Source organism: Falco peregrinus, chromosome 11 (genome assembly GCF_023634155.1).
Source record: "Falco peregrinus isolate bFalPer1 chromosome 11, bFalPer1.pri, whole genome shotgun sequence".
NCBI lineage: Eukaryota > Metazoa > Chordata > Aves > Falconiformes > Falconidae > Falco > Falco peregrinus.
This window is the reverse complement of record NC_073731.1, coordinates 18,835,848-18,859,817: the sequence shown is the minus strand read 5'-3', so window position 1 is coordinate 18,859,817 and position 23,970 is coordinate 18,835,848. Positions and strand designations below refer to the sequence as shown.

The 23,970-nt window shown below is 39.7% G+C and overlaps 1 protein-coding gene across 3 annotated transcripts in view; it reads right to left on the bottom strand.

Annotated features, from left to right (window-relative positions):
* The window catches only part of THADA (THADA armadillo repeat containing), a 161,697-nt gene continuing 137,727 nt past the window's right edge, over positions 1-23,970 (bottom strand). For all 3 annotated transcript variants that reach the window (XM_055815966.1, XM_055815965.1, XM_055815967.1), the window contains exons 37-38: positions 1,668-1,834; positions 1-494 (exon numbers count right to left, since the gene is read on the bottom strand). In XM_055815966.1, the coding sequence (XP_055671941.1) occupies positions 156-494; positions 1,668-1,834 (506 nt within the window). In that variant the 3' untranslated portion in view covers positions 1-155. The remainder of the gene's footprint in view (positions 495-1,667; positions 1,835-23,970) is intronic.

The window sequence follows — 23,970 nt, the reverse complement described above, 5'->3', positions numbered from 1 at the left end:
ACTCATATATAAAAAATACGTGTTTGTGACTAGTTTGTTGCAGGTTTACCGGTGTCATCACAGCAATCCCTTATTCCTCGAACATTGTTGGAATTAAGTCCCCCTGCCCAACCAGTAACATGTGTGCAGCTCCCTGAGGATGAATGTTTAGCAATTTACTTTTCCAGATTTTCATTTTTGCAAGTATCATCAGACCTCAGCAGGTTTAGTATTTTAAGGCAGACCGATATTCTCTCATTTTGAATAGCCAATCTTGTGAATTCTGCAGTTTTGGAAAATTCTGGAGTCAGAGGCAGTGCTCTAAGAAGGTGTCCAATGAGCTGGGCTTGGTCCAGTGCTATTCTTGACAGGCGACTCAGTTCTCCATGATTTGGTAAAGTTAGATGAGTCATTGATATAAGCTGTAAAAGGTGCTTACTAAGCTGTCTGACATGAGTCAACTTCTCTGCCCAAAAATTCACTTCCCCTTTATCAAACAGGTAATCATCTTCTTCCTTAAAAAAACAAAACCAGCAATGATTAGAAAATTACTTGAAGTCTTGTTAACAATGAGAAAATTATAAAAGATATGAAAGAAGATACAGAGAAATAATGACAACAGAGGCCATTACAAAAGTTTCTTAATGTTAAAAAAAAAAAGGTAGAAATTCATATGCATCATTTTTGAAATGTTTGATAAAATGCAGTAAAAAGGTTCCTACTTTGCCAAAGATATTTTACCTTTAAAAATCAGGCAGTTATGGTATAAGTCTTGGGAAACAGTGGAAGTAAATAGTAGTCCTAATCCTTAACATGTGCTTGCCTTCCCCTGTGAAACTGTGTTGTATTTCACAGAGACCTCTCTGTAACCAGTATGTTAATTTGCTATATACCATGGAGCTTTTTGACTGGATTAAATAAAAAAGGAAAACTCTATCAGTCAGTGAAACATCAGAAAGGCATACCTAAACCACAGGCTTAAGAAAAGATTCATAATATATTTCATGGGTCATATTGTCAACAAACTTCTCAAAAATGTAGCCACTCCTGCTCCTTCCGGTTTTACCATCCAGCATTATTTTGATTTTTACAGTCTTTTCAAGACAAAGAGAGCACAGTGTATTATACAGCATTAGGTTTTGCAGAACCAGTGTGGCAAAGTTTTTCTTTACATCAGTGATCCTTCTGAAGACAATGACTGATGTGACCATGTGCTGTGCAGAACCAGTCATATGGAAGATAGCACAAATTTACCAAATATCTAAATGACATCTCTGGTAAAGCCAGCAGAGCACTGTTCTTTAATGCCAGATGTGCCTGGCACCCATGGCATCAGTTTAAATTCAAGGCAAGCCATCATCCGCAATGATACTGAATGCACTTAGTTACAGCCTCAAAAATGTTTCAGGCAGCAATGACTTGTTAAGTAACTCTTGATTTATTTCAGTGTTTGCTTATTGGTGTCTCTAATTTTATGCTGATATTGCCAGGAAGCAGACACCAAACTCTTATTTTTATTCTACTGTCCGTGTGATTTTTTTTTTTTTTTTTTTAAAGTTGTACATCAGTTAATACTGGAATAGCGAGTATCAGGCTTCTTCAGATGACATTTCCCATTCTATTCCTACCACAAGACTGCAGAAACTTAGTGATCCCAACATGAGATAACAACTGGTTGTTAAAATTACCGGGGCTGAAGTCTCTGAGTCTCTTTTCAGATCACCATCTCCCAGCAGCCACTCCAGCAGGATCGGTACACCGGCACGGACGGCTCCCCACCGCCGGAGCAGCTCACACAGCATGCCAAACGCTAAATCCAAGGACATCGGAGCATTCACTATCCTGAGTGCAAACTCTGTTGAGAGAAAGTATGTCGGACAACGTATAGCAGGACCACAAACATTTTCAAATACAATCAGCACAAAAATAATTTCTTGAAAACAGATGCTGAATTTACACAAACACATTTAGAATGATGAATTATACTGAAAATAAGTAGTTAGATGAATAATTACTTCTGTGCCACTTGGGAGCTTTTCTCAATTCCAAAATAATACATGAAGCAACTGAAAATGCTGACGCTTAATATTTTTTTCCTGCCCACGTAGCGACATTAATTTGGGTTTAGATATACAAAGATGTCTGTCAGAAATGTCTCCGGAGACAGTCCTGACACTATGACATGGTCACTATTTCTGCAAATCTGCAGTTACGCCTTAGATCTGATTTAATTTTTTGCTGGAATTCAAAACCTACAGCACACTATATGTTTTTAAAGGGCTGGGATGTAAAATGAGTCATTATTTGGTGTGTAATCTCGTTATATATAGTAAGAAATATCTATATACATACACATATACACACACATATAAGAGATCAAGCATGCAAGACAGGCTCAGAGAAGATGTTGAAGGGAAAGGCAGACACCGTTTACAGTACCATCACAGAGCTGTATTTATACAGGTTTTGCTATCATGCCAGCGCCGTACACAAAAGCCATCGCCCACACCATATTCACACTTCCCTACACCTCCCCAGCGCTGTCATTCGGGCAGATGCTGTTTTAACTGTGTGGTTCCTAGGGCTGCCCTCAGTAATGGAGTACAGAAAATGCCAGAAGCCCCATTTGCATGAGAACTCCAACAACTGCATTCACAGGCACGAGTCTCACTGCTGGTAGCATTAAGGCTTTTTTTTTTTTTTTTTTTTTTTTTAAGGGGATATGGGAAGAAGACCGGAGGAGGAGATCTAATAAACAAGCCCCTGTAAAATCCCTATTACTTTAAAATGGATTTTGGCAGAATTCATCCTTGTTCATAGTCACGAGCAAATTAACAGCCTGTCTTCTAAGTAGTGATATCATAAAGACACGTCATTCTAAAAGGCTTTTGCGAGCAGACAACAGCGCAGAGTCACAATTACTTGGTGAAAATCCAGACACACCTGGAAGCCAGACCTTACTTTTTGTGTTTGAGTGTATCTAAGCATTTCTCGTGAAGGAAACAACTGACATGAAAGGGGCACAGCAGTGCAGCCAAGACCTGTCCTTCACAACTCACACTCACAGAGCTGCAGCACGTGCCAGCTGCAGGTTTTCCTAGAGTTCGCTGGCACAGCAGCGTAACGCACGCTGACACACCGGGACTAAGCAAATATGCGTGCCTATGAACAGGGAAGCACGGGAAACAACTTCAGGGCAAAACAGACCGAAGGGAAGATGGGTACGTGGTATTTGACAGACCAGGCAATGTACCGAGGACACTGGGGAGGATGAATTAGTATTTGAGACCATGAGAACAAAGGACCATAATAAGGAAGGGAGTGAAGGAGAAAGAACAGATGGTCCCTTCTTTATCTTGGAGTTAGATGAGGGTAAATGGAAATCTTCTTGAACAAGCAACAGGAAGGCAGGCAGTCAATCTCTTGGGGACACTAATAATGTTACGTAGGCAGTTTGTCTCTGCTAGACGGTAAAATCAAATGTTCAAATCTGTCTTCTTGGTGTCAGGACTTACCGCTGTACCAGGACATTCCTCAGCTTTGCCCATGAGGGAGAGCTTGCAGGGGTGCAGTGCCACATCCCGACACCATGTATTTTAGGTATTGAGGGGTTTAGATACTGGTTTTGCTGACATTTCTTTCCAAGACTTCATTATTATTATTACTATTTTTGCAATATGCTTTCTCTGTTGCTGTGCCCTACTTGGTACCAGTCTGATACCCTGAAGAATAGGTACAATGGTTGACCTCTGTTTTGATTTGCTTAGGCTCAGGCAGAAAACACATTTCATTCCAGTGCCATGGGGACCTCAGAAATACTGGCAATCCTTAGAGCTGGAAAAATAGACATGAAAATGGAGTGTGGGGTTCTGAGCCTGAAACAAACATCCCAATTACAAACACTTAAAAAACACAACATTTTAATTGTCAGTATTTATATAATGTCTCTTGCTTGTGTCACTTCATTTGTATTTGAATATTTAGCGAATTAAGTGATGCTGCGAGCTAAACCCACAACTTGTTATTTCCCACTGCTGCCTTCCTGAAGTTAGCTGTTGCTTTGGAGGACTGATTATAGATACAACTGCAGATACTTAAAATACCTGCCATTTTCTGGGGCCTTTTTTCCCTCCTAAGATTTAGATTCCTTAAGTACAAATATGGTGATGCTCTCTTTGTGAATGAAAACACTGTACTACTGAGAAAAGCACCAAAACATTTATTGGGGCCTCTAATTCTGTTGTTATGTGAACATGCTGAAAACTACCAAGGGGTAGCAAAACAAGTAATGCTGAGGTACTGCTTACACTGAACTTGCTTACTAGCAGTTTTTCCAACAGTGTAACACAGAAGAAAAGGCAGTTTTGTGCTCACACAGAATGGCAATCTTGCAGGGAATCCTTGTGTCACAACAAAGGAAATGGTAAGTTGTTTTTGGTTTTGGTGTGGGTTTTTTTTTTTTTTTCCGAAGAGAAGAGAAAAACATTACAAGAAAAACATATAAAGGAGGTCTCACACACAGGAAAAACATGAAGACCCTGGACACAGCACCGACCCAAAAGATGCTGAGCACCCTTCTGTGAACCGCAGACACCATTTAACTGATCAACCAAACTCATGCATCAGTTCTGACGTCGTGACCAGAGAAAAACAAAGCAACATCACTTTGATAATGCTGAAACTCAGGCTTCAAAAATTTGGGTAGAAGCCTGCCTGCCTTGGGTTTTGCGCTAGGGAAGCTAGTGCAGCAGCCTCCTGGTATTTCAGGTGTTGACACAGATTCAACAACAGATCAGACTCTAGCAGATGAAGGATTTTCGCTTCCACCTGCCCATCTCACCCTGTCCCATCCTGTCCCACCCCTCTACTGCAGAGCATTAGGAATGGCTCCATTGTTTCAGCAATGTTTCCTCAGCTCCTGTTACACACAGAGTGCACTGACGTTAACGTCTTTGATACCAGTTCACACAAATTTGATGCTAGAATAGTTCAAGATCAGATTTGTGGGCTACCACTGCCACAAGGACAACAAAGAGATGGACCAAGTATCAAAAAAAGGTATAGCAACTCCCTAAGCTTGGAGTGCTGAAGTAATGCAGGTAAGTAGCAGCAAGCAAAGTTACAGGCATACCCATGATTTAGTAGGTCAAAAACACTTTCAGAGGGAAAAACGTTCTATCGCTTTGATAACCCCCAGCTCTAAAAGTAACAGCAATGCATGCTGTAAGCATGTTCAGAATCCTTTAAGATACCCACAAAAGGTGTATGCCTTCTAAAAATAAAAGTACGTGTCTTCACTGACATGTGAACTGCTCCTCACATCACCATTTGCCTGCAAAACAAGGCTATTTTCAAGACGCCACATATTACACCCGATGCTGTGTTCATGACTCACGCTATGACTTCAGAAAGTAGCCTGAGCAAGCTGGAAGTTCACCAGGGGCAAAAGAGGCAGGTGGCTCTCCTCTCCCTGCAGCCCCCTCAGGCCATGGGCTCCTGATGCTTACCTCTAGCCAGCTCAGGTACTCTGCTGATCACCTGGTAAATTAAAACTCAGAACAGCAGAATATGCATTTGGCACGCAACTTGGCATGTGGATTCTTCTGCTCAGCTGGCGAGCAGAGCTGGTTACCCTGCAGTCAGAATTGGTGCAGCTGGGAGCCAGGGAAGGGAAGATCACAGGGAAGTGGAGGGAAGGGAAGAGGCCAAAGGGAGAGCAAGACCTCCTGGTTCAGCCAGCTGTTAGCTCAGGTCAGCTACAATCCAAAACTTCCCCATCACAGCCATGTAAATAAAATACTAGCAAAGATAATTCAAATGGCTGAGTTATTAATAGCCTTTCATAATGTAAACATTTAAAGTAACAATAAAAAATTTCAAATGACAGATTTCTAGAAGCCGCTCACAGCTGAGTACTGCCACAGGAACTAAACCAGCAGAAATCAAACCTGGAGCCGCAGCTGTAACCCAACACTGAAAATACAGTAATGCTCCTAGACGCTGTAGAACTGTTGTTGTACAGACTATAGAAACTGTGTTAAAATTACCAGTTTTTAAAATTCTAAACCATGTGTATGTTCTAACATGCAAAAACATCACAAGCAAGATAAGCATCTTACTAAATAAGCCACTACAGGGGCTGAAATACAAAAAATTCTCTATGCCTTAAAACAAGTAGTTACAAGCAGAAAAATTAATATTACTCCTTGAAATGAAAAACAAAAGATAAGAATCAGGTACTACATGCTTTTTTCATTTTGAGGAATTGAATTTTCATAAAGGGAAAGGAGTTAAGTACTGCAGTGTTTTCGTCTTTGTGAATCCACCCACATAAAAATCAGACCTCCCACATACACATTCATATACTCCAAAAGCTTTGATCATGCCAGATGTAAATATTTCTTCTAGTAGCCTATTACGTGTCCTCCAACTGTACAATTGTTCTCTTTTAAAGCCTCGGTGGTATTATGGGGAACTGAGAGGACATATTAAGAGCATATATACACAGATTTTAAGGACAACCACAGGCAAAACAGAAAAGCAGCACATATTCCTTGCCTAACAAAGCATTTCCTAATTGGTTTTATACTGGAAATTGTTAACTGAAGTGAATTTTAAATCAAAGAGTAATGCAATTTTTGTAACTGTACACTGTGTTTGGAAGAACCGTAAAGAGAAGTAAAACTGCAAGGAAGCTTAGTGTAACCCTGAGAGAAGTCTCACAAAGAACAGTGTACCAACACCGAGGATGTTTTCAAGGAAAACATATAGGGTAAGTTCTTCAAGTGAAATTACAGAAAGTATTTTAGGTAGAGCAGGTATACTCTAAATCAGTAAAATATTTTCTAATTTTTTGCACAAAGTGCTGCCTACCTAGCCATAAACATGATTACATCACTACCAATAAAGTACCTCGTAACACCCTGGCAAAACAAGGTAGTATTCTTGCTTCACAGACAAGAGCAGACATTTAAATAAACAAAGCTCACTGAATGATTGCTTGACAAAACCGGAGATTTATCACAGGTTTTCTGATACATCACCTTAACAAGATGATGAATATCAGCCAAGAGATCAGATTCCCATCCAAATGATGGCAGATCCAGCATCACAGTCACTAATACCTGTAATATTAGATTTGCAAGTGGAACTCTTCACCTATTGAATCACTAAGCACTTTTTGTTGCACTGAAGGTTTTCTTTTTGATCTTGAATAATAATCAAGTTTGTTCCTATTCTCTACATATGAAATATAGGAGAACAGAGTGCGGCATTGCTGCAGATATATTTGTTACTTGAAATACTGTGTTTCTGTACGCACAGGCTTCACAAAGCTTAAAGCACCTTCAAATTTAAAAAAGAAAAAATCCCACTGGCCCAGCCTTAGAGTTACATAAGCTGTCAACAAAGTGAGGTTAGAAACTGAATTTCTCATGTTGAAATAACCTTCTTATAGGTTCCACTTTGAGCTAGACAGGAATTGTGCAACTCTGCAGCAAGGTGACACACAGGTGTCTTGCCACCAGAGGAATAACGAGACAGTCAATAAGCAGTAGCAGTAGATAGAGGATAAAGGGGTGTTCGTACCCACTCAGTCTCCACAAATGATGTTACACTGCTATTGTCCTGGGCACTAAGATTAAAAGAGGACAACAGAGAAGTAAAACAAGAAAAAAAAAAAGAAAATAAAAAAAGAAAATGCAGAAATGGTAACTTGCATCCAGATACTTGGCAGATGGCTCTTGAAAGGGTGCCTGTTCATCGCACTGTGTCAATTTTGGTTACAAACATCAAACTTTCCACTTTTTAAAATGACCATTTATGTAAAACCTAATATATAAGCAGATGCCTTTTTACAGTGTTTCATAAAATCAAAGGCGATTAGATCATTTCTATCCTCCTGAGAGATATCACTCCCTAGGTGACGTACAACTACGTCATCTGTTTTCCATTTCTCTGCCTGAGCCTTTTTTATAAGTGTGCTTTTTCAGGATGACTTTTAAAAAGAGGCCCTTCCTGACATCATGCAACACGATGTCAAAACACAACACTATTACAAAACAAACCAATCAAAACTAATTTCTTAATAGTTGCAGTCTCCAAGTAGAGTGGCAGTGACGCTGCTCTCAGCTTTGACTTTGATTATAAACAGATCTGAGTTAATAACATGCCTGATTATGACGGAAACATACAGCTCAGGACTGAGCAGAAAATTAAAGCTCCTGCTTGAACAAAAAAGCACACACATATTCATCATCTTTTCAAGCCCTTTTTGGGAATGTGAACAGAACGGTATTTTCAACTCAGTCACTAGCTGTTTTTTCCCCCTTTTAAAATAGATATATGTATACTTAAGTTTTTCCCATGCAAGCCGTGACTCCTGTACACGGAGGGGTTTATTACAAAACAGCCACAGCTCACAGATCTGTCAGAGGAAATGAGCATTTGCACTTTACCACTTGCATTACCACTTTTGTAGAACTTCCCCCCCACAAGCCATGTTCTAATTTAAAACAGCAAAAAACCCAATACCCCCTGCATAAACATACCGAACTCATGCTTTTCCTTTCAAAAAGGTAAAAAAAAAAAAATCACCTAATTGTTTAGAACACTACCAATGAGAATGCAAGTATGTTTTTTAACTCAAATTACATATTTATTGGAAGAATACTCGCAGTTTCAAAATCAGTATCGCTAGAACTAAATATATGACTGAAGACAGTTGTTATTGGCATGTTCCAACTACAGAACTTTTTGCTTAGCAGTGATGAAGATTACTGAGTGTGAACGAGATGTATGTTCCAGCTGTGTAGGAACACAGGAGACAATCTCTACCATTTTACAATTTTAGAATAGTATCTGGAGAATGGTGGTGTAAAAGTTTGTTATTTAAGGGATAAAGGAATAAGGAAAAGGTGGGTAATCAATAGAGAAGACCGTACATAAAATTCTTCTTCTGCAGTACTTGAAAACAAATATAATTTGGGCAGAACACTTAAATATGTAAAAGCTATTTTAAAAGCCATAATATAAAGGCAGGCTTTCCCTCATTGCTATGGAGTCATGGCCACAACTACCACCACTTGCCTAAGGAGCCTATCAAGATCTGTAAGCTGCCATCCTGTTTACTCGCAATTAAAACACCGATAAGAAAAAAAACTTCAGTAGATACTCGCATGAACACTCCATTTACCATTTACCACTTTCAGACTCTAGCGCTGAGCACATACCATTATTTTCATGTGTTCTTTCTTAATTTTCAAGGGTATAACAACTCATAACCTTTACATAGCAGTGCCACTGTGTAATTAATACAGCTAAATGAAGCACTGTCAGTAAATAACAAGTAGCCAGTGTTTGATGGATGAGCTGATTCTAATTCAGTCCATTCACTTTCAACTTTAATTAGTGGCATTGTATTCTACAAAGCAAATGGTTCCTTTATCCATGTGATAATCTAATGATGTATAAGTGGGCTGAGAACAACTTGTAAGGTGTTGAAATAAATTTGGTAGTACAAAGTTAAGAAGTCACAATGATTACACATTCTTATATAATGTAATTCTTTAAAAAGGAGTAAGTAATACAAAGTTCCCACTGCAAAAGCCAATGATTGTAACAAGTACCATACACACCAATAAATCTTGCTAAAACAATTACAAGTTTCAGTGCAGTAGTCCTCTCTCCTTTTTCTTTAATTAAACCAATTAATCTGAATTACTACGTGTTTGTTGATGGAATTTTTTGAAAGACACAAATACAGGCATAAAAATGCTATGTGTTTCTACATGAGTACTGATGCAACACTAAATTTTTAGGTACTATAACTCTTGTTCTAGATGCATGCTTGTTACAGCTGGTGACAACTGCTAAGCAAACTTCACTTTTGAATTACTGGAATTTAGAGTAATTTTAGATTATTGGAAAATTTTCTAATAAACATATAGAAATTTGAACTATTCAAGGCCACTTACGTTACAATATGTTTTGATCTTGTTCTACATTTTCTCCTCAATGTTGGTTTACATTGGTACGTCTCATCCTTCTTACAGCAGCTCGGCTCTAAAGGGTGGAACAACGCTGAGTTGCAGACTTGCAGACTGTGGCTTTTGAGCACATCTGAGTAGAGAAGGCACTTGCTGATTTACTACAAAACCTCTGATTCATGTGTATGTGTGACTTACTGAATGCAGGTATTTTTGAGCAGAATAGGAAAAAGCGACTTGGGAACCTCAGCAACTCAGTCTTCCTGTTTGTTCTGATCCTTACAATGACATAGTATGGGGAGAGACTGTTTTTAAGATGATTTATATTTGATTTCTATCTTTGTTTCATAATACTTATTAAAAAAGGGTGACATCAAATGAAGCGACTATAAAACTGTTCTTATGGAAAGTGCTATAAATCTGTTGTATAATAATTTATGTCAAAAAGGTTCATAATAAATTCTCAGCTTCTTTACTGGTCGATTACCTAAACCCATTTCCTCAGCATGTAAGAGCATATACTTACAAAGCCAGACCCCACAGAAACCGTTCACTATATGAATACTTGATGAAAAAATCCCCTTACATCTAAAGCTTCCAATACAGTCCAGATTGTCCGTTTTATTCAGATGTTGTCTAAGAGATGAAACTTGCGTCTAAAGCATGACTCACATTATTTTTGTCTTTTTGCTGACACACATGTATACAGATACACAATGCTGTACATGTATCATTAAGTTTGCAAACACACTGTAATGTTAAAAACTACCAGAACAAAACATCCACACTGCAAGTGCATCAGTAACAAGTGACCCAGAGGATGTTCACCCCTTTTTTTTTTTTCTTTCCCTGCCAAGATCCAAAAGGCTTCCAATGCCTGTTAAAAATTGCTAAGTTGCTTTCAATGTGATGTAGCATGATCTGTTCTTTGCATTGAAAAACAGCAGCCTACTCTCAAGCTGCGGTCTACAGGCAGGCTGGTGCTGCCAGGGACCTCCTGTTCAACAGTTCAGTGATCCTAGATCACTTTGGGGCAGTTTTCCTGCAGATGCCTAACAGATAAATAAAGTACAGCCACAAGTCTTGATCCTGAATGGAACGTATCCATGTTAGAAATATTTTTCAAGAGCATTTTCAGTCCATGAGAGAACCATTTGCTCTTCACAATGGAAAGATGATGCACAAATTATTTCACTTGAGAGTGAGTCAGTTTCTGGACTTCCTTTCAGAAACGCTCTGAAATGAGATTAAGCATACATACTCCTCACTCTACTACTATGTTTTGGTCAACATAAAGGCTTGCTGATCCTCATCTCTCTAGTGTGGCTGAGGCTTTTCCAGTATCAGGACTCAACGTTTCTTCCCAAGATTATATTCACATTCCATACTAAAGCAAGGAACACACCTGTTTTTTTCTTTCACACAGTTCTTGTCTCCTAGATGACTTCTGGATTTTGCACCTTTAGTGACCCAAGACATTTCCCTTTACGTGGGCAGGTCCACACCTCTTTGGAAATCCTCCGGCTCATTTACTCCTCTTACTAAAATACCAAAGGCTTTGGCATTCCCATAAACTAATTTTATCTAAATGTGTTAACAGCTGGGTCAAGACTTGCTAGGAAACTTCTAGCTGTCATCAGGGCATCTTCTAGCAGGGTCCAAGTGACTCGGAGGGCATGTCTCTATCCCAGACATCTGTGGGGTGGCTGCCTGCAACTTCATCTGCATCTTCATCAGGCACAACACCATTTTGGAGACTTTGGCATGGTCAGGTGGATCAGTAAATCATAATACGATTTGTAAGAATTACTTTTGAGGAGAGACTGGCTGGAAGAGAAGCCAGGAGAAGAGACACAGCAGAGGCAAGAAGCAGGGTGAACTGGCCTGAAGAGGATGAAGAACCAGCACGGACAGTAGATGAACTGTTGCAGCCTTGTGGGGGATTGGTGGCTGTGCTGGAACAAGGCGTGAGAACTACGTATTAAAGTTAACCTGGTATGGGATGGTGAAAGCCTTGTTGCAGCCAGCTGGTTTTGAGAGTGCTGTGACATACTTTGAGGCCTTCTTCCAAGTTAATTTATGTGAGGAGTAGGAGCTGCTTAGTCTTGCATATAATGTGACTCTTTGACTGATAAATAGTATTTAATCAGTAATCGGAGTTTGCAATAGAAAGTCTAACACAGATAAGATACACTCATCCAATAGAGATTTTACATTTGTCTTTTCCATTTCCTTCACAGTCCTTTGAGGAACTCAGAGGGAACTAAGATAGTGCTGTGAGTGCTCTCCCCAATATACTGATGTGCTGAATGCAAGTGCTCATTGCACAAGATACCACAAAAATGAACACATTTGTGTCTCAGACATTAATGCAGACATGAACCATGCAGCACCAGCAGCTTCCCGGTCACTGGGAAGAAACCACTCTTTCTATTCTCTCCGCATCTAATACGTGGCTTTGAAGTTTTCCTATTCCAAATACTCCAAAATATTCTAAATAGGCAAGGAAGACAGAATGGCTAAGCAACCTATGCCTCTCAGTTGTTCATCATGATATGAAGTGCTTTACAAATCACTTGTATTTATAACCATGTCCACAGAAAGAAGAAATGGCACTATCTGTAGCGCAGGCAGAGCTGACAGCCATGAAGATTAAATAATCTTGACTGATTTTAGATGTCTGATCTGACACATTATGACCTCTTTCACTGAGGAGTCAGCACCCTGTAATGCTTTAATATTCAAAATGCATTCCCCTCTGGCTTCAGCTGTATGTGCTCTGAACTCCTGCAAATCGTGCCTCCAAGGTACCTAGCTAGGCACTCGGCAAACTAGTGACCTCCTTTTCAAACTCTGGTTGGAGTGACTTGCTTACCTGCACAAAACAGCTCTCTGGGAGAGGCAGGGATAAATGCAAATCACAAAAGCAACACTAAATGGCTTTGGCATGTCCCTTCTTATGATCTTGGCCTTACTTCACCACTTTCAATTTTGTAACTGAGGTAGCAGTACTGTTGGAGATGATAGTTTCCTATACTGTATGTTCCTGTTCCATCATCAGAGCAAATCTGCCCTGTCTATTGAAGAACAACTGTAAAAAACCCCAAACAGTGATAGCATGGTTTATCTTTGCTTCTTAACACATGCAGCACAAGCCTGAATTAAAGTTGCACTTCCTACGTTTTGGACACTTGGTCTTGCCATCTTACAAATACTCTTAGTGTGGGGAAAGGGTGGAGGGCAAAGATGGCAATGTCTATATGTAATTTTTCAAGTTCCAAAAAAGAAGAAGAACCTCTACCTCATCCAAAGTAGGTGACATTATATTGGAGCTCATGAGTCAGAGAAACAGTGGAGCCACAAGGCTGACCGCTCAGGCATCTGCTGCTTGAAACTAATGGAGCACTAGGAAACAGTAGCAACACTGGAGATCGGAGGTGTACCCATAGCACTGCTCCAGTGTCTTCTACCTAGCCCCAGCCACCGGAGTCCACAGTATCACAATACAGGTCTAATTACCTTGACAAGTTAAGCCATGGGTTTGACACTCAGCCTCACAACTACCTCCAGTCACACTGTGTCCCAAAATGCAGGAAAGTGTTCCCTGTTTATCTGCTTTGTCCGTTCTACTTCTTTCAGACTCAGTTCATTCTCCGTCTTGCCGTGACTTTCACCAAAGGTCTTTCTGCTCCTGTATGCCCTCCTCTCACATTGGCAAGAGCAAGTCTTCTCCCCTAAACAGACTGAGCATCACCTCCCCTTCCCACATTCTCACTGGTTCAGCTTGACTCTTTCAGCAGTCAACTGAATTTTTCTGATTACTTTTTTCCCCCATCTCTAACCAGAAGTGATGGCTCGTTCCTCCCCATTTTGCTGACCACCTGCAGGTATTGAAAAACACAAGAGTTTTCATTTCAAGTGCCTAAACACAGCCTGGCCCAGAGCTACACATGGCCACAGAGTCCTTCTGAGGCACAGTGTTCCTGGCACAGAGCATCCTCAGAGCCCTGCTGGGAACGCAGGTAAGCATTTCAGGAGCAGAGAAATTTAAGCTGCTTAGTGAACACAAAAATCTGTGGAGGTTTTAGCTTTTAGGCTCTACTAAATATATATCAAGTAAAGCGTTTTATAGTCCTATTTCTCAGCCAAATTTGTACATATTTTACCAAAAATTTCTTGCTCCAAAGCATACATGTGTAAGAGCATTTGAAGAAAAGGCCTTCAATTTTTTTCATAGCTTGAATAAAGATAACATTTCCCTCTAATTTCTTATGCAGAATCATGTCTGCTCTAATAAAGCCAAATAATTAAAGTAAAAAACCCCTAATATTCACGGTATGGAAAAATCTCAGTACCAACTAGTAAGGGTAAGTGTGAGGCAACCCTAACAACAGAACATCAACCCTCCTCAGAAAGATATACAGTTCACACCATTGATCTAATTTACAAAACAAATTATAAAGACAAGAAGGAGACAGAAAAGCAGAAGGCAGTAAGTTCACACCAGTCAATTCAAGGTCTGTTGAAAATGTGCAAGAAACAGAAGATGACGTGGGAGGGGAGGTAGAGATGAAGGGAGCACTTAGTGCACAGAAAAGAATAACAGCTCTGATGTATTTTATTCAATTGGACTGGCAAGCTACAAGAATAAGCAACATCAAAGGGATTTTTTCCCCCGTTTTTTAACAAAATAAGGAAATCAGCAGGCGTGCTTCTGTGTACGTGTTTCCCACCACAACTTCTGAACCAGCTGTACAATTTCAATCCAGTCTGACAAAAAGGATAAGGGAATTCATAATATGAAGTGTTGTTTCTACGAAACTAGCCAGCTGGGTAAAGAAAAGAGACCCTGTTGCTGTCCTGCCTAGTGAAGGGCTGAAACTTCAGGCATTAGACATGAGAAGATCCACTTACCTGCAAAACGAATCCACAAAAAAAACAAACGACAAACCAAGCTCCCTTCATTTCACTGCTCAAGGAACCTTTTTCCATTCCTTTTTCTTTTGTTTCAAATAATACCATTTGAAATTACAGTCAGCATTGGCATACGTCTTCATCATAGACATACGTCTTTAACATACTCTTTCTGTCTTTAAAATCTTATTTTTCCACCTGCATGCTTCAAATGAGTTTGCTTCAGAAAAGGCCATATTCTACTTCACCTTGACATGGACCGTACTAATTGAGCCTTCACCACTAACTGTGAGATTCGTAATTTGGAGAATTTACCTTTACTCTGTGACAGCCTTCCACAGTGCTGCCCAGATGATCATGCCAAAAACGAAAACACATTGCAGAAGGCAGCTGACAAGCAAGGGCTGCCTGTATTGCCTCTGGTACTTCCATGAATCTGAAATTAAACCACTGATGTGTTCTACAGACCAGCACAGAAAACAATTCAGTTCACCTCTATAAGTACTATTTCACCCTAGGAACCCTTTAACCCTAGGTTCTCCTTACAGCCCATCGTATTTGCCCTCCAAAGACTGTGCCAACCTTGCGTCAGGGGAGCATGAAGTCGCTGGCTCCAAAGAATCCAGTCCTCTGTACTTTGGCATATAACCTGAGAGGCTATTTCACACCTCAGTATGACCTTGCCTAATCAAACTAATCTACGCAACACACATTGCTTTAGGAGAAGGAAACCAATGTTGGGAACATCTTTTCTGAAAGACCCTTGACTTGTTCATTAACACAGTTTATGAGATCCTAATGCTACTAGGCTTCAGCGAACATGGCACGTGCCTGTTTTCCTGACGTTTCTGAGAGGTGGTGGTAATGGGATACGGGATGCTAGTATACTATATTGCAATATGGTGATTTACTGGAATAATTTACATTTGGGGAATTTGAATTAATGAGGAAAGATCTTCTGGAAATTTAATTCTTAGTTGTGCTTCTTAATGCCTTTCAGTATGAAAGGAAAAAAATAATCTATCTACTGCTGTTTATAGCAAAAGTAGGTTGAGTTGAGCACCTACATGTAATGATCTACATTCTTGAAGTTCTAGTAGTACAATATACAAATTCTGGAATTAGGGAAGGTTGGTTTGTTTGGGTATGAACTTGAAAGTACAGCAAGGAGAAATCTACAAAGTGTAAGTGGTCTTCAACAGAAACATGAAATCAGCTTGTGTGTGTCTGCACATGAGGGAAAGTAAAAGGATAATTAACACAGTACACAAAAAAACAAATGGGTTTTATTAGTCCTGGTAACAAGATATGGTAAGTCTAACCTCCACTGTGATCAAGCCAAGTGTATAAGTTAATCAAGACCTTCACTGAAGTATTTCTGTTAACACTTTCATCTTACCAGTGGGAATTATTTATAAAACCATTTTCCACTGCTAGCATGACAAGGTGATCATTAACACAGCACAGACCATGTGAAGGAAGAAAATTAAAAACATGCGAAAGTGGCATTACACTGGTACTGTAAGCAACTGCCATAAATAATTCTGCTCCTCAAGGTGATTTCAACAGTCTTGCTCTAAATCTAACAAATCAAAAGCCCTTTATAAAAAGTCTAATTCTTAAAATTTAAATTTCTAGGCTTCCCACAGATGCTTAACTTGACTTTCTCATGCATGAGAAATCAATTTGTTCAACCAAGCCAGTTCCGAGTTCCCCTTGTAAGAGCTCATTTGGAACTGATTATAGGAAAAAAAAGACATTGAGATTTACACATTTAGGTTTTGAAGTAAGAGTCCACGGTGTCCCACAGCTGCTCCCCAACCCCCATCAACACAACAGGAATTAAAGCAACCAAATCAGTGGGAAGGCTATGACTCAGGGAATCAGTAATACAATAAAAGCACCTTTCATTCTAGGGTGCCACTTTGATTCTGGCACAGGTAAGTACTATCTTGGTCATTAAAAATGCTGAATGCTGACTTTCGTGAAAACAAGCTGGTGGTTTTGGTTAGTTTGCAAAGGTATTTATATTCCCTACCTCACTTCTACCCACACATACAGAGATGAAATTCTGTGTGCAAAAATCTGCTCGCAGAAATGCATCATCTCCTCATTCTTGGTGAAATACCTCTCAGTGCAAAATGACATTACAAATAACAATATCCTACATGGACGCCTTGAACTGGGGCAAGGGCCTTGCATGGGACAAATACTTTGCATAGGGCTCTGCACAGGTTTTCAGTATGATTCTTGCAGATGTGATATCTTATGAGGAAATTTGCACCACAGATAATCTGTCCAGTCTCTGCTGCTGAAAGAAGAGAACTTCATTCTCCACAGCTGTTGATCAGAGTTTTCCATAAGCAAAACATTTACAGAAAATAAATATATTGTTTCCCACAGCATTATACATGCAATTGTTAGCATACATTTCTGTATTCTATGTATAATATTGGTATTTAAATTAGCATTTCATATATTTACCTGAAATATGAACAGTTTACAAACTAGATGCCTACAGTACTGAGACAGACTTCTAGAGTTTTGAGCATTTAGGGCTATGAGGTAATAAGGGTATGGAAATAATTCATTGAAAACTTCTAAAATTTAGCAAGCTCTCCAGCCCATCACAGGATTTCAGCAGGTATCCCATCTCAGCCTTTATAAAGAATGCTATGTGTATATGGGTGTGCCTACCCAGGGCTCTCCCAAATCTTTCAGATCAGAACTTCTAGAATATGGTTCTCAACTGCACCATACGTGAAGTTGATATTCAGGATACCGAGAAACATCAGAGATGCTGGGCCATATTCACTTGGACCTCTGCATCTTAAGCAGTAAGAGGAGGAGGAGGGCGGCTGCAGGTAACTAAAGCCTTTTTGTGCACAGTCCCCATTAGAATAGTACCCTACTTGTTCCAGCTTTCACCTGTGCTGGGTAACAAGAATGAAAAGTTACCACCAACTTCCATATCCTGATTTTCAACTGTGTCTGACACCTGGTTGGATGCACTGAGAAAATGAGATCCCCATAAAGGGAAATTATTTTCTTTGAAATTGTAGGTAACTGTCTTTCATTCCTCCAATGTTGTTCTTTCCCTTATTCCCTTTTCCCAATTCCTAATCATTAAACATTTTTTCTTGAAGTAACAGGATTTTTTTTCCTCTTGTTGTTTGGCTATTTTATAACACAGTCTATCTTAAAAACTCGGGGGGTTTAGTAACTGTCTTCTCTATCAAATTGCTTAGGTCTGTAGCCATTGGTCTTTCAAAAAGAAATCTCCTGGGACAGCTTTACCCTCCAATAGCAGCAGCAACACAGAAGGAGCAGTATTAAAAAAATCAGAGAACTGCAGCAAGTGGTCAGCAAAACAATGCCATTTGTACCCAGACTTCATTTTTACAGATGGGTGACAAGCTACAACATTGTTATTGCAACTTTCACTTCAGTTTTTCAAACCAATAAAATTGAAATCCATTTATTCAAATACTACATTTGAACCTTGGCCTAACAAGAGCTGAATATGGTAGCAAAATGTTATATAGATTGTAAGCCAGGTCCTGCAATCTTCACACATCATGGAACCTCTATTATGTCTCTAAATAAATCTATTAAAATTGTATTTCAGAGGTCTAGATATGATTAAAAAGCCGAACATTTTTGCTGAATCTTACCATGCCCACAATTACAAACACAGAATGCCAAATACAAAAAGCAAACAAGAAACCAAACCAACAAAAATCCACAATAACTCTTGTTGACCTACCTGTAAAAACTAGTCAATGTAGGTGGACAATACAATTTATCTTCACCTGGCGTTCCTTAACATTCTTTCACACTCTTGGGAACAGAGTACTTCTGTTCCAGAGCACTAGCTCTTCTGCACTTCCAGCTCACTCAGAGAAAGCAGAAAATAGCTCTGTTCAGAAGAACGTGATCAGTCCTTCCATTTTTTTGTTTACTCCTGGTGAGGCTGATTTTGCATAGTTGACTGGCCTGGCTTGCAAAACTATTTTTTCAGTGAAGATAATTAACATCACTACTTACTCTTTCTACAGTTAATCAGGGAACAAAAAGCAAACTAACAAAAGAAGTGCATGCAGATTATTTTTTAAAACACTAATATACCATCGATATCTCTCAGAACCGAAGTGCCATGTCTTAAAAGCAGAGCATGATCAACCATGGCGCTATTTCGCTTATATCAAAAGGACACACACTTGCTAAGCTAACAGGGACAATACTTTCACAGCATATATCAGAAAACCCGGTTTCATAAGCATAGGAAGTTTCATAAAAAACTGCAGGAGGGTGTGAATTTACTTTGGCTTCACGTAAATGGTTCTTCATTAATATTTTACTCAAACACAAAGACTCCAAGTTTATTATGTAAGCTGTGGATAGCAAACAGCCTTCCTTTACACTGGCTCTGTGACTAAAGAGAAAAGAACTGCATTAGAAAGAAAAAAAAAAGAAGGCAGTCGACATAGTGATGGGTCCCTGAGCGCAAAGGTAATTACCAAAAAGCTTTCTGAACAAAAATATTTAAGCCCATTTTCTGTCTTTTTCAGCCAACTTTTCCTCTGTTTCTAAGGGCAACAGCTAAACATTATTCAATAGTCAGCATTAAACCAGGAAACAATCATATTAAAAATGCAATCTAAGAGACTTCAATTATTTCCCAATTGGATCTTCCAAAAGTTTTCCTAACAACAGGAGGTATTTTTAGGGTATAAAACTAGAATGTCAGGTAAAAGAAATATTATTACAAAGGCCAAAAATATACCTATTAGCATAAAAATATGATGCAACGAGGCTACAGGTCAAATCTGCTCCTGAAACAGCCCTAAATTTATTCTAGCAGAGGCCAGATGAATTCATTTATGCTGCTAGACCTCAATTCTTTCATCCTTGCAACTGACCTGTAATTGTTACCTTCTTAGAACTATTATAGCAGATGTAAAAAAACCCCAAATTATAGCTTGTAGCCGCAGCAAGTATTTCATAATCTCTACCACGTGTCATTTTGCTTTCTGGAACAAACTCTTAAACATAAGGTCCCCACAGTCATCAGGTAGTCACCAACTAGCACAGCTATTAACCATTTATTTAGTTTGCCAGAATTTAAATGGTCATCGTTACACATTTTGTCTCCATGCATAAATCCTACTCTATGAGCATGCATAAGGAAGTATTTGCCATTAAAAGCCCAGAAAAGAAAAAAACTATGCAGCCAGAGGTATGGTCCCTTAAGCAGAAGGCTGAAAACTCAGCATTTTAAGGAATATGTTGTCCTTTTTCTCTGTGAACCCTATTCTATTTACGATCCTACAATTACAGAGCACAGAAGCACATTATCAGCGATGTTACCTTCCACGGTTTACAGTGCTTTTCAGTAACATCTAGTACACTTCACCATGTAGAGTGTTCTAGTAATTCTCAGCAGCACACCCGCTGCCTCCCTCGCTAGGACCCGCTCCAGAGGATTCCCAGAATACATACACAGCTGTTTGACCTTTCCTCCTGTCCTCAACACACCTTATCTAATACAACCTAAGAGATGTCATCACCTTACAGTGTTTCTGAATACAAAGTTCTATACTTCCAGTTTGAATATAATACTGCAAACTGCTGCCACAACTCTGTATGTATCTCTCCAGGGGCTGCAAGAAGTATTGCTTTTAACGTAGGACATTACATAGACTCCATGCACAATCTTTTGAAAATAAATTTCATTTGTAGAAAATCACCTCGTTCTGCAACAGGAGTAGCTCTGCTTTACTGTGATTTTTTTTCTGCTTTTGACTGTATCACATCTTTATCATACTCTCTTCTGCTTCTGCCTGGATGAGTCTTGTCTACTGCTTAAAGGCCATTTGGATAAATGCCACCTCCCATATAAATCCTAACATCGAGCTCAAAAGACTCCTCTTTGATAGCAGGCTTAGAAATCCAGTTCTGTTTAGCGAGCTGTGCATCTAGTTAACAGAATGTAGTTATCAAGACGACTGTCAAAGCAGAAGAAATTCTGGAGCTGATCCCAGAAAAAAATTTCATTAACCTTCCTTCCACTTGTCCCTAATACAAGGAACACATACGTATTGTGGCTAACATGATTAGCAGTTTTTCATTAGTAACCCAGACGAGGCTGTGAGAACTTCTGGACCATTCCCAAGTACCCGAGGCATATCACAAGATCTGACTGGGAGATTTTTCTGACCAAAAGATGCCAAAATTATAAGAGACTTTCAAGGTAGCTTGAAAATCATGGATGACAAGAAGGACTTTTTATATGCTTTTCCCAATTTGCTGTTTTTTCCTAACAGGGGCAGTAGGAAGGACCTGAAATTGATTCTGTTGTGGGAACCTCTTAACTTTCTACACCATAGCAGTTGATGTCATGTATCTAGAATGAAGATGTTCAATCTTCTCTATGCAGCTTATAACCACCCACAGCACTACCAACCAAGCTCCACTTTCAGGCTGTCTAGTGGTAGAGCTCCAGACAGCAGCTTCAACACAGCTCAGAACAGACAAGTTCTGACTTTGTGCTTTTTGCAAGCCCTCCATCAACCTCTACATCGAGAAGAAATCCAAACCTCAGAATAGAGAAGAAAATGCACAAGTTTGACTTAAATCAAGACAAGGAAATCTACCACCTACAATCCTGCCACAGACTCCTGTTAATGCGTCCCCAAACCAGTTTGCATGCATGCAGTTCCCAAGTGTATGTTCAGGTAATTACCACTTATTCCTCAAAGCCAGGCAGCTGCCAGAACTGGTTTTAAGAGCCACAGCTAAAGGAGCTGGCTGGGGCCTCAGAGGTCTATTAGCCTAACCTGAACATCAGGGCAAGTCATCCAGTGCACGAGAAAGGTTGAGCCCTACACATTATTCTTTGTTCAGGATCAGAGTAACCCAACACTTGTTTTATTCACCACAGACCTCCCATTTGCCTCACTGGAAGGCTACACCAGCACAGAAGTAGAGCAAAAAGTGGTGAATCTGTCCGCGAATTTGGCGAGAGGATGAAACCATTAGTCATATGAAAAGGAGAGTTCTGTAACATCTCTCTTCTGTATGCTTCATCAAGACACAGAGACTTAAAACGTGCATACTGCACACAGCAATGGCACACAGGTTCTGACCCCCAGTTATTTTCCATCTCCAATCCCACAGCACAGACTTAGCACTTTGCAAGTAAAGAGGTATGAGGAAAGGAGGGTTAACTCCACATGCTGATGAACTAAAGCTGTAAGAAATCTATTTTGCACATTTTACCCAATGCTAAGCATGTGGAAGAAAAGCTCCATTCGCTATGGCCAAAGTTTGCACTTTAAGGAATAGTTTGAAAACACAAGCAGCTGAGGCAACAGTTAAATTTATCTCTCTTAACTGTTTCCCATGCACTATGTGGGATGTTCTTATCACGCAGCTCAGCACTACCAATGACAATGGTATTTTTAGCATTTTAGGTTTGCCCAGCATTTAACGTTAGCTGTTTCACTAGCAACTGGAGCAGATTAAATCTGAGTCGCTTGTCCTGAAATACTTCATGGATCAGTTGTAAAGGCCATTTGGGGTACAAGTTTTGGGAACATGCCAGTCACCCATGATTTGCCGATAATCACCTGTGGTGCTGCTGAAGAATGCCAGACCACTGTGCTGTATTAACATCACACAGACTGTGTTATCTTTTATCTTTTGCTCAAGTGATTTAGTAGATCTTAGGGCAGATATGTATGAAAACTTCTGCGCAGCTTTAGGTTCATCGAGGTACCTAATTCTCATTTTTAGAGAACAGGAACAAGAAACATAAATCTGAGTAGGATTTATTCTCTCCTCGTCTCTTTCAAATGTCAATATAGTTAGCCCGATCTTCTCTTACCTTCTCCTTTCCTACCTCTGCTAAGGCTTATTTACACCACCCCCACCCCACCCCCATACAAATAAGCCTTCTTACACACACCTTCATGATAGACACACCTACTCTAGATTCATGAATAAGTTTATTTTGAATTTACATTCTATATTCACAATGTGTGAAAAAAATAGAGGTGCAAGAAACATGCAGCTTTGTTTTCCTTCATGCCAAGGGAGACAGCACAGGTCACTGTGAGAAAGGTTCTACTCAATCAAATGCTAAAGTCTAGAAAAGTCACCTTGAAAATGTTTTAATTCTTTAATCTAATTAAATTATATTCCCCCACACCACCCCGCAGCACATTGTAACTTCTTTCTTTACTCACATTTATACTCTCTAGTCAATAAGTAAAATAAAAGTTGCCCAAAAGCTCCCTCATGCATGTAGTCTGATATAGTAAGCCAGGGCTGAGATACTATGGGCCACTAAACCGCAGGTCAGTAGCCAGCAATGAAGACTTCCACAACAATTGTAGAACCAAGCTGCTCTTAGAACAGTGCCACCCCCTCCCCGAGACGATGTCCCTCAGAAAGGGGGAGTCAGCATCTTTAAGCCAATACTGGTGAATTAGAAAATAAGACTTTTTTTTTTTCACTGATTATTTTTTCTGAAGCTAAAAAAGTAGAATCTATGAGGAAGGGAACAACCATCAAGAGAAGAAAAAGAGTTTTGCTTTGCCTTCTGTTCAGAAACTCCCGGCACAAGTCTCATCTACTGCCTATTTCTTAAGCAAGTGAAATGGGAACAGAAGGAAAAAAATTCATACACCTGAATTTTTGTCCAATGGATTAAATCAGCAATATGTTCAAAACTGGCTAGATCATCTATGGCCCCAATCTTATTCTCAGAATTACTCAAGAAGTAAGCAACAACACTGGACTAAGATCCTACAACACACCCAGTGATGGTGGTGCTCAGCGTGGGCCACCTACCCAGCCTGTGCTGAACTCCCCTCTGCCACAGCCACGCAGCCTCCAGCCCCTGCGCCAACTTGCTCACCTCTATGCAATACTGCTATTTCACTCTAAATGTGGCAGAAGGTTTCTGAAGGCCTGAATTATATTTGAGAAAAATATTTAGGCTGCTAAATCACTCGGGCACTTTCAAAAGATTTACTCAAATTCCCGAATCTAACTGCTCATCTAAGCTTGATTCAGCAAAATTTTA